At 40.0% G+C, this 12,558-nt stretch overlaps 1 protein-coding gene across 2 annotated transcripts in view; it reads left to right on the forward strand.

Moving 5' to 3' along the window:
- Positions 1-12,558, forward strand: part of nedd4a (NEDD4 E3 ubiquitin protein ligase a) — a 37,507-nt gene that overhangs the window by 19,783 nt on the left and 5,166 nt on the right. For both annotated transcript variants that reach the window (XM_037689699.1, XM_037689691.1), the window contains 14 exons: positions 3,006-3,056; positions 4,179-4,240; positions 4,460-4,562; positions 7,167-7,330; positions 7,423-7,540; positions 8,112-8,225; positions 8,386-8,469; positions 8,698-8,817; positions 9,935-10,144; positions 10,659-10,736; positions 10,846-10,900; positions 11,009-11,067; positions 11,221-11,286; positions 11,377-11,606. In XM_037689699.1, coding sequence (XP_037545627.1) covers positions 3,006-3,056; positions 4,179-4,240; positions 4,460-4,562; positions 7,167-7,330; positions 7,423-7,540; positions 8,112-8,225; positions 8,386-8,469; positions 8,698-8,817; positions 9,935-10,144; positions 10,659-10,736; positions 10,846-10,900; positions 11,009-11,067; positions 11,221-11,286; positions 11,377-11,606 — 1,514 coding nt within the window. The remainder of the gene's footprint in view (positions 1-3,005; positions 3,057-4,178; positions 4,241-4,459; positions 4,563-7,166; positions 7,331-7,422; positions 7,541-8,111; positions 8,226-8,385; positions 8,470-8,697; positions 8,818-9,934; positions 10,145-10,658; positions 10,737-10,845; positions 10,901-11,008; positions 11,068-11,220; positions 11,287-11,376; positions 11,607-12,558) is intronic.

Genomic DNA, 12,558 nt, shown 5'->3' on the forward strand with positions numbered 1-12,558 from the left:
CACTGTAAACATCCTGACACCAGTGTCAAACTTTCCCCAAGCTGCTGCCCACCTGTCAGAAGCAGTTTGTCGTTGCATATGTAAGATGGAAAACTCTGAGCTTGCTCCACATGTTTCTGTTTGACACAGCCTCGGAGTATATGAGCAGCCCTTAATGCCACATGCTAAACTGAGCTGCCTTTAGTGTCACCTGAACCTTCAGGGAAGCTCTAAGTAGACGTTTATCTGTCATTATCGTTTTAACTTGGCCAGTCTTTATTTGTCCAGAGTTTCCAAGAAAAAGATGGTGCAGTCTGTTGGAAAAGTCTGAAGGGCAGCATATGTTACTGATATTAAAAAAATAATTGGGGGGTTAACGTATCTAATGGTTTTTGAACCAAGTCATTCTGCAGTTTTATTGAAAGCATGTCTAACTGGACAGCTGTTGAAGGCTTGTCACAGATTGTTCTCATAGTTAAATGTTTACTTGTCCAGCTAAATGATCATTTAAAGGAAAAACAATGTGCCTTGATTAGTTATTGTCTTGACATACCATCAAAGCAGCTTAATTGCACCTTGGCATTATTAATTATTATACACAATATTCTATTTGCATTATAAGTCTGTGGAACTGTACTAGAGGGACTGAACAGCACGTGTTCAAAAACCATTTCCTCATAATCTACTGTGTATATGTGGAAGTCTACAGTCAGAACCAAACCATGAAGCGGGTCTGTTGAGACGTTATTCAGTTAGTTAGAGGTTTACCTAATGACAAGAATATAACGTATGATTTATATTATTTTAATATTCAGAAGAATCTGTCCAGACGACCTGACTTAGCTGTTTAGTGTTAGTTCATCAGACTAGTTAATGACTGACTTATGCCTTAATATCTTGTAAAGTGTAAAGTTCTTTGTTCTTTTCACATTAATTACTGTAACATAATGTTCTACAAGCTTCTTAAACTACCATAAACACCTCAGTCTGGTAAATCTTAGTTATTTGGCTCATTTTGCTGCCACATCTAAAGAGCACTTCATGTACTCAGCTTGTGTTCAGTGTATCGTAAATGAATAAAACTGGTATTATTGATGCTCAGTGCAGATAAATCCTTTGAACGCTTGTATTTTATACCTCTGTCGAAGGCGGGACGTATTATGGTTTATTCTCCGTTTGATCGTCCGTAAACTTTGTCTTGTCTGGCCCAAAACTTTTGATCCAGTCAAGATAATTTAAATAAACTTCACACACGTGTATCATCACTAGATGGATTGTCGTGTACGCTGTAATCACCCCAGCTTCAAGGTCAAATATTATGCAAGGTCTTTGTCTGGTCCGTTGCTATTGGTTGCTGTATAATAGTTTGTCAAAGGTGTATGGTGTGTCGTATGCAGTCCAGTTGTTAAGAGCTTTAAGTAAAGGAAACGGTGCGAAAACATGAAGCTGCACTCTGGAAATGCCGTTTACTAAAATAAAATCCAGGGAAAATAAATATTGCTAATATAATACAATAATTAAGCATACATATCAGTTTCTCCCTTAGGTTACTTGCCTTGGCAGGGCGCTCTTGTCTTCCATGGTTTTTGTCGACTGGGGGTGGGGGTCAGCGCGAGGGAAACGGAGCGTCACCTCTGTAGCTTTTTAGCTAGCGCGTTTGTGTTGCGCACAGCTAGCTTAGCGCTACATCAGTGCCGGCAGTTGCTGATTGTGGGGTGGGGGTCGGTAGACAGGGTGGGGTGCCCTCCTTGTGTAATGGTAGTGGAAACACTGCATATCTTGAATATATTGCTATTAAAGTGAACGTTTAGTGGTCACTTGTGACATAGTTGTAGTTTTTAAACGTCTGCTTTTTGGCAGCAAAGAGGATTAAGGTCAAAGAAGGCCTCCCATCAGAAACACTTCCACCCCAGTTTGATTGTCTGACCTGTTGTGCGTGTTGATTTGGGCTCACAGCAAACTCCCGCTGCGCAGCGTCGACCGACTGTTTTCCAGACAACGCAGGGATTTGGTTTATCTGGCAAATGCTACGATATTTTGATCACAGCCTCTCTAACAATAACACAGCGCAGTCATTTACTAAACACATTTGTGTGTGCGTGCATGTGCGTGATAGCGATCAAGTCTAGTGACTCATGGTTTGAAAATGGGGAAATGGTGTTTCTGCTAAGAGAAATGTTTTCTGTTTGATGTAATAGCTAATGATGGTTTGTTACAAACAAGTTTGGATTTTGCTTTTAGTGTTTTCCACGTCTGAGTAAGTAAAGAAAGAGAAAATAAGTATAGACAAACATGAAACTTAAGACTGATTTCCCAGTTAATTATTTTTTTTAAACATAGCAACATTACTAAAAAATGCACACAAGCAGAGTGCTTTTTTGGTTACTTTATAATAAATACTGTATAAAAAATATAACCACAAGTATAATTTTTGTTCATTCTTTAAAGTCCAAACTAAGCTTATAGATGCGTTAAATAAATGCATATCATTTGTTTTGGTTGTACTTTATGTCAGTCGCGACTCACAATATGTTCCAGCTGGTTATCTGCTTCTGTACTGGAACATTTTTCTTACAAAATACACCAAACGTTGTATTAAAGAAGGCCTCTCTGCTTAAGAACATAAACTCGTTATTAAAAACAGGCTTTCAAAAGTGTTTTTCTCTATTATTCATCTTTTGTTTACAGTCTGCGAACAGGACAGGTTTGACTTTTCTAAAATTAGCTTAAAAATTGTAAGAACAAATTAAACATTTGAGTCTGGAGAAGTCTTAAAATGTGAAACGGGAAATGTGTAAGAATCCTGTATAAAATCATCCAGTTATAAAGTAGTAAAAGTGAGAGTTTTTTCAAGATGTTTTTCACAAACGCAAAGCTGAATAATATTACACAGCATGCTTATTTTTTTATATTACATTGTTTTACATATTCTCAAGGGAGCAGTGCAAGAAACATTTGAGTGCCAATGTAGAGGAGAATATTGTCGTGATTTTAACATTTGTGTGACTTTTCTTTCTTCCTGTCAGACACGGGATGATTTCCTCGGACAGGTGGACGTCCCCTTAAATCAGATACCGGTAAGTTTTTTTAATTTTAGTTTTTTACTTTTGTTTAATGTATAAATTAAACCCAATTCAAATTTATTTTTGATTATTGTTCATTTGAAAAGTTTGACACGTGCTAATTAAAATAGTCCTTTGCAACAAGGACAAGATCATTGGGTATCCGTTCAGAAATACAATAAACACACAAATGAACCATGTTTTACATGTTCAGAACATGCAATTAACAATAAAATGCAAAAACATCCAAATGAGCACAACTTTAGATACAAAGTGGAAGATTAATTGATCAAGATTTGTCAACATTAGCCCTTCATAACGTTTTACAGCTGATTAAATCATCCTCCAACTTGCTTGAATGTTCTTGAATTCATAAAACAAGCTCCGTTATCCATCGTTTATTTGTTAAAGACAAATGAAGTATGTTTTCTGTTCGAACCCTCAGCCTCACCTGTGTCTTCATGTAAACAGAAACACCAGCACCCTGATTCTGCTGTCTGTTCCACATCTTGTCTGTAGTTTTGGAAACACTCGTTCATGTTTATGTTGCTGCTTATGTCTAATTCAAGGATTCAAGGTTCTTTATTGTCATTCGCATGACTTGTGGTACATGAGGTGGAACGAAGTTGTGTACACAGGGTCCCAGTTACATCCAACAAATGTATAAAATGTAAAAGAAAAACAGTAATAAGATCTAAGATATGAACTAAGAAAAACGTTAAACTAAAAATACACTACACACTAGTAGCACAAAAACAATATGCCGAACAACAGCACTTAATTCTCCTTAACCTCCTGCCTGAGGGGAGCAGGGCAAAAAGTGTGTGTGCTGGGTGAGTGGGGTCCTTCGTGATGCAGGTGGCTCTCTTCCTGCATCTGGAGGTGTAGATGTCTGTGATGATGGGGAGGCTGGCTCCAACAGTCTTCTGTGCAGCCTTCACCACTCTCTGCAAAGCTTTTCTAATTTTAAAGCTTTTTAATTATAAATACAGCAACCACAAATATACTTTAATGAGCTGCCACTATCATTTAAAATAACACTTTATTTATTTTAAACAACGGTTATATTGTCAAGCAGTTTAAATATTAAAATGATGCATTGTAGAATTAAAGCTTTTTGTTTTTTGTTTCTCTCAGACGGAAAATCCTAACACAGAGAGGCCATACACATTCAAGGATTTTCTGCTCCACCCACGAAGGTGTGCATTTCATTTCATTTACCTGTTAACATTCCATTTCTCATTTATAGTTGTTTTTAATCAGGGGAAATGATTTATCAGCATCTTTTAACATTCCTGTCAAAAATTCTTCCTTCCATTAAAACTTTTGATGTGTTTGTCCTGATGCTGCTCAATAATCCAGGTAGATGAATCTAACGAGGTTGAGTCAGTAGTTTTGGTCTGTTTCTCTTTGCGCAGCCATAAATCCAGGGTTAAAGGTCATCTGCGTCTCAAAATGACCTACCTGCCAAAAAACCCAGGCTCAGAAGAAGAACCGGCAGATCAGACTGAGGACTTGGATGTAAGTTGATGCTTAACCCACCTTGTTGGAAACAAGAGATGCACCGATCCGATATCAATATCGGTATCTGTACCGATATCAATATTGGTATCTGTACCGATATCCGAAAAACTTCTGGGTCGGGTATCGGTGACAATGTGACCGATCCATTTTCCGATCCAATCTGCAGAGATTTCCGATCCATGATGCATGTTGGCTTCAAACTATGGAATGGATTTCCTGAACGGAGGCGTCTCATGAACCCAGAGTAATAAGACCCGCCTCACATTCAGGAAATCCATTTCGTAGTTTGCAGCCAGCTACAACGTGAGGGCTGAGTTAGCAGCACTGTGGCTAACAGCTAACCAACTTTTCATCTAAACATGTCCGCTGTGTGGAAACATTTTTCAGTAGAAACACCACAAAACAAGACGGCAACGTGCAATGTCTGCAGAGCCATAGCGCCACATTAAACCGCGGTAAAGTTAATTTTACGTTGGACATTCGAGCTCCGTGTCTTCAGGGGTCTGCTCCTCTCTCTGAACCCGTAGCAGGCAGCCCGACCCCAGCCAGCCGCGTCCAATCTGCCCCGCTCAATCTGCCCGTCTCCGAGGAGGGGCAGACTGAGCGCGGCTGACCAAAATCAGACTGCTTGCTTCAGACTGAACAAGAAGAAGACATCGCTGAAGCCCCGGAGCTCGAATGTTTACTGAGAAGTTGCTAAACTTCATAATTAATGGCCAACCACTATCAGTTGTAGAAAATGAAGGATTTCATAGCTTGATACTTGCAGCCAAGATATACTGTAGTTTACCCTCCAGGAGATATTTATCAGTACAACAGTAGACAATCATTAAAAAACATATGATTTGAAAATTACAAGAAAACAGCTGCATTATAAAGTGATGTAAATAACAAAAAAAAAAGCAGGAACATGTCTGTTGGTTTATGCCGTGAACTTAGCAGATGTTTAAAGCCATTTAACATTTTATTTTATTTAATTCATTTATTCGTTCATTTAAAAGAAACCAAACAAATTAATCAAAAAGAAAACATTGAATGAAAAGATTGCAGAAAGAAGAGAAATCTTATATCTGCCCCTTATTTAAAAAAATATAAAATAACTTTAAACAATCACTTAAATTAATCACTTTAATATCCACTTTAAAGCTAGGAATAAAAACAAACATGTTTTGTGTTAGCAGAATTTAATTCTAACTTTAAAACTTATCCAACATTAATAAAACTTACCTCAAGTTGCCTTTTTGGACATGCATGCATAGATTTGTACAAATTGTACTTGAGAGGAGATTATTACAGCCTCATATAAAATCAATAATGATGATGATATTGATACTGTTTATATGTATGAATCGGTATCGGATCGGTATCTGACGATACCAGGCCACCGGATATCGGTATCGAATCGGAAGTGAAAAAAGTGGATCGGTGCATCCCTAAAACAAACCTCAGCCTGTGTTGTATTGAAGGTATCATGAATCAAATTGTTTGACTGACTTCAGCTCACTCTCATTCTGCACTCTGAGCCTTTGGCTTAGTATCCAAAAGTCCAATTGCACATTTTGATGACAGTCACCCAGAACACAAAGGACAACCCAATATTATCTTAAAATGAGAGTAAACTGTTTTCTTACATTAACCTTGAATGCCATCCAGACCAAGCTATAAGAAAAGGTTTCATTTTTAATGAAGCTCAGCATCTAATAGAAGCTGTGGTACCTGCTCATTATTAAACTGTCTAATTCTGTTTGAGAATCAGTTGCTTCAGGTAACACACTAATTGCATGTTGAATTTAATGTTGTGCAAATTTATGACCAGGAGCCTCATATCTCATATGTCTATTGAAAATGTCATATTAAAAAGATAACGTTGATTAGTGAGGTTTTACCTCCCACCTGTAGTATTTAGATTGAAGCATCGTTCACGCTGACACCCCACTTTGCACTTACCATATTTTTCGCTGTATAAGTCACGTTATTTTTGCATAATTTGCATGCCCTGCAACTTATACGCCGAAGCGACGTATTTGTGGATTTTTTTCCCATATTTATAAACCAATTTTTAACTAAGATGTGACCGTTTTCATTCATTCTGACTGAAAATATTGAACACTACAATTTTCAGCATGGCATGCCATTGTATCATGTAATAGGTTAAAGTGGCTATTAATGACACAGTCTGCTTGCCATAGCCTGCCACTGTCGTCTGCCTGGATAATGCATAATAATAGATGCAACGTATTTATGGATTTTTCCACTTTATTAGACATATTTGGACGATGCAACTTATAGGGCGAAGTGATGTGTACAGCAGAAAATATGGTACTCGCCAACTCAGCACTGTGACTACCCCTGCTGCTTGTTCATGGTTGTATCGATGGATAAACTTATACTCTTCACGCCACCTCAGTCATTTCTTACATGGCATTAGCAGAAAAGTGTTGAAATAGTTGTCTTAAATAGACATTTGTGCATCCCCTTGTTGCCATCTATTCAGATGAACTTTGTTGATGTGTTCAAATAACTGTTATGTCAGGATCTCATCACCATCCAACATGCCCTGCAGTTTAAAGTGAGTTCTGTTGTGTTTGTGTTGGTCTGCAGCCTGGTTGGGAGCTTCTGGAGTCTCAGGACATGTCAGGTCCCAGACAAAGCCAGCTACTGCCTCCTCTGCTTCCTGGCTGGGAGGAGCGTCAGGACAACCTGGGAAGAATCTACTACGTCAATCATGAAAGAAGAACCACACAGTGGCAGCGACCCACAACACTGTAGGACACGCCTCTGCATGTCCCAGCAAGTCACATTATTTTATGTTTGGTGCGTTCCTGATGACTGGTTCTGTGTGTGTTTGATGAAACAGAGACAGTGACGTCGAAGTTCAGAGAAGACAGAACAATAACACGGACGCAGCGCTTCCCTTCATTACACGCAGACAAATTTCAGACCACGATGAAAACGCCACACAAGAGTCTTCAGAGGTAACACCAGGTTTCTGCTTTATGCTCAGACCTTCCTTCACCTGTTCACCTCGTCTTAAAGAATGGCTGTTGTTTGGTTTTCAAAGCTTATCTCTTAGAAAGCAGAGAAAGCACTTTTAATGTTGTCTAAAGTTGTAAAATAACATCTCCGCTGTATAAAGTTCTTCAGTTTTATTTTGTATTGTCACTGCACTTGTGATCATATTTCTATCTGGAAGACACTATTTGGAAACGAACCTTTTGAAAAAAGACCAACTTTGCATTATTCACGTAGCACCAAACGGAATACAATACGCAGAAGTGAGCTGTAAACACAGTGGTAACCTAAATAGAACAGGACTAAACACTGAGCAAATTGGGGGGGGGGGGGGGGGGGGGAAGGATTTTATTAGACATGAAGTATTACTTTAAATGAAAATTGTTTAACCTTCCCAAAAGGTCAGAATTAGATTTGCATGTGTAAATTGATGGGGGGGATACGTAGTCAGTGATGACGAATGTAACCTATCAGACCGTATGTCCACTTCTAATGTGCTAGTTCTTATCCTAAAGTCTCTCGCTCGAGTTTCAGAGCTGGGAGATCATTACAGAAGACGAGTCCACTTTGTATCACAGAAATAACATCATGTCACCTTCGTCCCAGGAGCCATGGCTTCCAGCTAGAGAGCGCCGCACCTCCCAAAGTGTGAGTCGTCCTCTGAGAAGTGTTGAGCTTCCCGTTACTGAACATCACGAGAGTAAAAGCCATAAACAGATTATTGTGAACCATAAGCGTAGCGTTAGATGAGCGGTGGAAAAATACATGCTTGTTAATGACTTGAGTCAAATTGTGTCCTTTGCTACAGAATTACATGAGTCACTCAAACCATTCCAGTGTCAGAGAAAGTGCTCAGGCTGCAGCTGGAGAGGAAAGTCCTGTTAATCCTGTGGTGAGAACGTCCTTCTCTGTTGAAATCACTCCTTCCACTTTTATCAAACCTGTTTTCCACCACCTTGTGGTAATGTGGGGGGGGGGGACAATGCTTCCAATAAACTTTTTTTTTTTTTTTTTTTTTTTACAGCTTTTAATATATTTCTTTGATAAATTTCAAATAACTAGAAGCCTTGATTGATATTGAAGTTGTCAGTGCAGATAACCATATTCAATCTTTCAATAGTTGCTTCCAACCTCAACTAACTTACCTCCAGGCTGGGAGGAGAAGAGGGACAATAAAGGAAGACGCTACTTTGTCAACCACAACACCCGAACCACTACGTGGGTTCGTCCTGTTCTTCAGGTACATAACACTTTTCATAAAACTGGACTTGCACGTTGTGCGATATACCATAATTTTCGCTGTATAAATCACAGTTTTTTGCATAAATTAGCATGCCTGTGACTTATACAGCGAAGCGACGCATTTGTTTTTTCCCCCGATATTTATAACCCAATTTGTAGCTGAGACCTGACAGTTTCATTCATTCTGACATGGAAAATATTGAACACTTCCATTTTCAGCCACTAGAGAGCCCTTGACCAATATGGCAAGCCAAGTGTCTCATTAATAGGTGAAAGTGGCTATTAATGAGACACTTGGCTTGCCATACCAAGCCACCTTCATCTCGCTCCGGTACTCCTGGAGCAAACGTCAAATCAGCTGCATTTCACCGCACCGCCCAGGCGAAATGCAGCTGATTTGACCATCAAAGTGCATTTATTAAGGAAAAGTTGAACTGAGACACACCTTTGCTATAATCTTGTTCAATTATTGTTAAAGTTCTCCCGTGCATGCTCCCGCAGCCACCATTTGGCAGCCTATTGATTTCTGGCACAACACCGACCCACATTTCTGTGTTGTCAGCGGTGATGCATAATAGATGCGACTTATACGGCGGTGCGATGTTTACGGCAGCAAGTACGGTAATTAAATCTAGTGGTTATATTACTGTATATTATGTAGTATAATTGTATATTTTTACCACTCACTCGTTGGCATTGAAATGTCCGGTCTTTGTAGTAAATTGGATAAAAATAATCTCAAATGATAGCAAACCTGTCCAAATGTGCCGTGTTGCTGTTTGTTTTACAAAATTTAAGATAAAACAAAAATGCAGTGTGTCATAACCTCCCCCTAATAAACTACTCGGGAACAAGGAGAAGCAGCAGCTAAGTGTTTCTTATGAAATGCACTTGATTATCTGAGTACCAGCAAGTTTTAGTGCCTCTACAAAACCAGTCTGCAGTTTGTTCATCTGGAGCGTTCAGGTTTGGGTTAATACGATGTCAAAGAGGGACTTCATCAGAAGCAACTGTTGCTGCCCATTAATAAGAAAATAATGATGAGTCTTTCTTTTTTATTTTAAATTCTGTGTACTGTAATCATCTAAACCGTGTTGTGTCATTTTGTTGGACAGAGATCTCCCGATGCAGCATCACCTAGTGGAGCAGGCACATCTCAAAGCTTCTCACCACCACAGCCAGCTGTTCGGCACGATCAGCCTCCTCAGCAGAACTACAGTGAGGTCGCAGCTGAATCTGACTCCTTACCCAGTGACTGGGAGGTCCGCAGTGCTCCCAACGGAAGGCCCTTTTTCATCAACCACAACACAAAGACGACCACCTGGGTGAGAAAGTAGCACACAAGACACTTTTATGTGTTTTCACGTACTTCCACACATCTGGGGGAAAAAAAACTGGAAATTTTGAAAACCATTTGTTTTAGTTTTTCTGGAAATTTGGGGTCATTTTCAAAGCAAGGTTTAAAAGGAGGAGTCCACAGAGTTCAGTGTTTTATTTTTTATCAAAATAGGTATAAACTATTTTTTTCTTTACATGATATGCTTGTTTGCACTAAAATGTAAAAATACCAATAAATCATGTATTTTTTGTTTTGTTACGTCACACCCGCTGCCCAGAAAAGCTCCCCTCCAACAAACTCAAAGTGGCCCATGGGCCATCAGTTGATGATCACAGGTTTTGCAGCTCCGGACACATTTTATTTAGTGAGCAAACGGGCAGTAATGGCTCTTTTGATCAAAAAGGTTGCAGACCCGTCTTAGACGATACAAAACAGTAAATTGACACATTTTTGTGCATTTCCTCCAACCTTGCACTTCCTGTTTGTGTTCATCCTAACAGGAAGACCCCAGGTTTAAGCTTCCTGTGCAAGTGAGGAGGGCAGCCTCTCTCGACCCGGCGGACCTCGGTCCTCTGCCAGTAAATTCATCTGTTATTGAAAATCAATTTGGATCAATTTGAAGACATGGATTAACTCTGGTGGTTACATGGGTGTAAAAATCATCTACTGTGTTTTGTTTGCTCGCAGCCTGGTTGGGAAGAAAGAGTCCACACTGATGGGAGAATATTCTACATAGATCACAGTGAGTATACCTAAAATGCTAAAGAAAGCATTGAGTTTTATTTTGGACTCGTGCAATATTTAATAAATGTTCTTGTTAGTGAATGATGTCACACGTTTTATTTCACAGACACCAGGAACACTCAGTGGGATGATCCCAGGTTACAGACCCCAGCTATAACTGGACCGGTGAGCATACACAGTAAAATAATGCATCATTAATAATAATAGATGTCTTTTGATGGCTTCAAATGTTCCTTTAAAGAATTATCCTCTTCCACAATGTGGATCAGGAGATTTAGACCAACTTCCTGTCGTGTAACTCTAACCTGTTGACTGCAGGTCGTGCCTTACTCTCGAGATTATAAACAGAAGTACGAATACTTCAGAAAGAAGCTGAAGAAGCCGGTGAGTCTCTCTTGAAGCTAACACAGGTGAGATCTCTGTCTTTGAACATGTGCATGAAAATGTAGCACTGTGTTTATTTTTCTAACGAAGGCTGACATCCCAAACCGCTTTGAGATGAAGCTGAAACGAAGTACAGTGCTGGAGGACTCGTACCGACGCATCCTCGCAGTTAAGAGGCCGGACCTGCTGAAGGCTCGGCTCTGGGTGGAGTTCGATGGAGAGAAAGGACTGGACTATGGTGGTGTGGCCCGAGAGTGGTTCTTCCTCATGTCCAAGGAGATGTTTAACCCGTACTATGGACTGTTTGAATATTCTGCCACGTGAGTTTGAACTCATCAGTTTTGTTCTCGTTCTTTTATTTATTTATTTATTGTGGGGGGGGGGGGTGTAGAGGCAGGGCAGCCGACTCAGGACCTGAAAGTCCCAGGTTTGATCCCCAGTCATTACACATCTCGTGGTGTCTCTGGGCAGGATACCCTATCCCTAATTGCTCCCCGGGTCTTTCAGTAGCTGCCCACTGCTCCACCTGGTGGAGACTCCACAAACCAGCCAGTAGGTGAAAAAGATCCTTCAACACTCAGTCCACTGCTCAGTACACTGTTCGGTGTCTTGCTCAGGAACACTTCAACGTATGACTGCTGGTAGATTCAAACCCCCAACTCTTCCACTGGAGGACGACTGCTCTAACCACTCAGCCACAGCTGCACCATATAAAATTGGCTGCCAAGGTGGATACAGAGCAGGTAGAGGCAGGTACAATGTGGGCAGAGAAATAATGTGCACTGCCTAGAAATACAGATTTGCAAGTTGTGCACACAAAAATAGGCTTTTTTTTTAAAGTGCTTGTCAAAATGTTGCTGCTTGGCTTGCTGATAACCTGATCACAAACACAGAATTCAAAGAAGCTGCAATGGAAATGTGTATTTTCTCACAATTTTGAGTCTCAACAGACTCCCAGCAGTCACAGCGCAGTGAGATACCACATTTTAGAAGTTACTCTTTGAGTTGTTGGGTTTAAGCTCGCGATGATGGAAGGACTCATTTGATCAGAGTTTAAGCCAGTCGTGTCTAATCCTGGTCTTCGCGGGCCACTGTCCTGCATGTTTTAGATGTTTCTCTGCTTTGACAAACCTGATTTGAATGAATGAGCAATTAACAGGTTTCTGCTGAACTTGAAGACCTGCTGAAGAGCAAGGAACCAACTTAAACAGGAGGGATGGTGGCGCTCAAGGACCAAACATGAGAGATAGTGGCCCTCCAGGACCAAACATG

The sequence above is a fragment of the Nematolebias whitei genome, chromosome 2, assembly GCF_014905685.2.
Source record: "Nematolebias whitei isolate Nwh7 chromosome 2, NemWhi1, whole genome shotgun sequence".
NCBI lineage: Eukaryota > Metazoa > Chordata > Actinopteri > Cyprinodontiformes > Rivulidae > Nematolebias > Nematolebias whitei.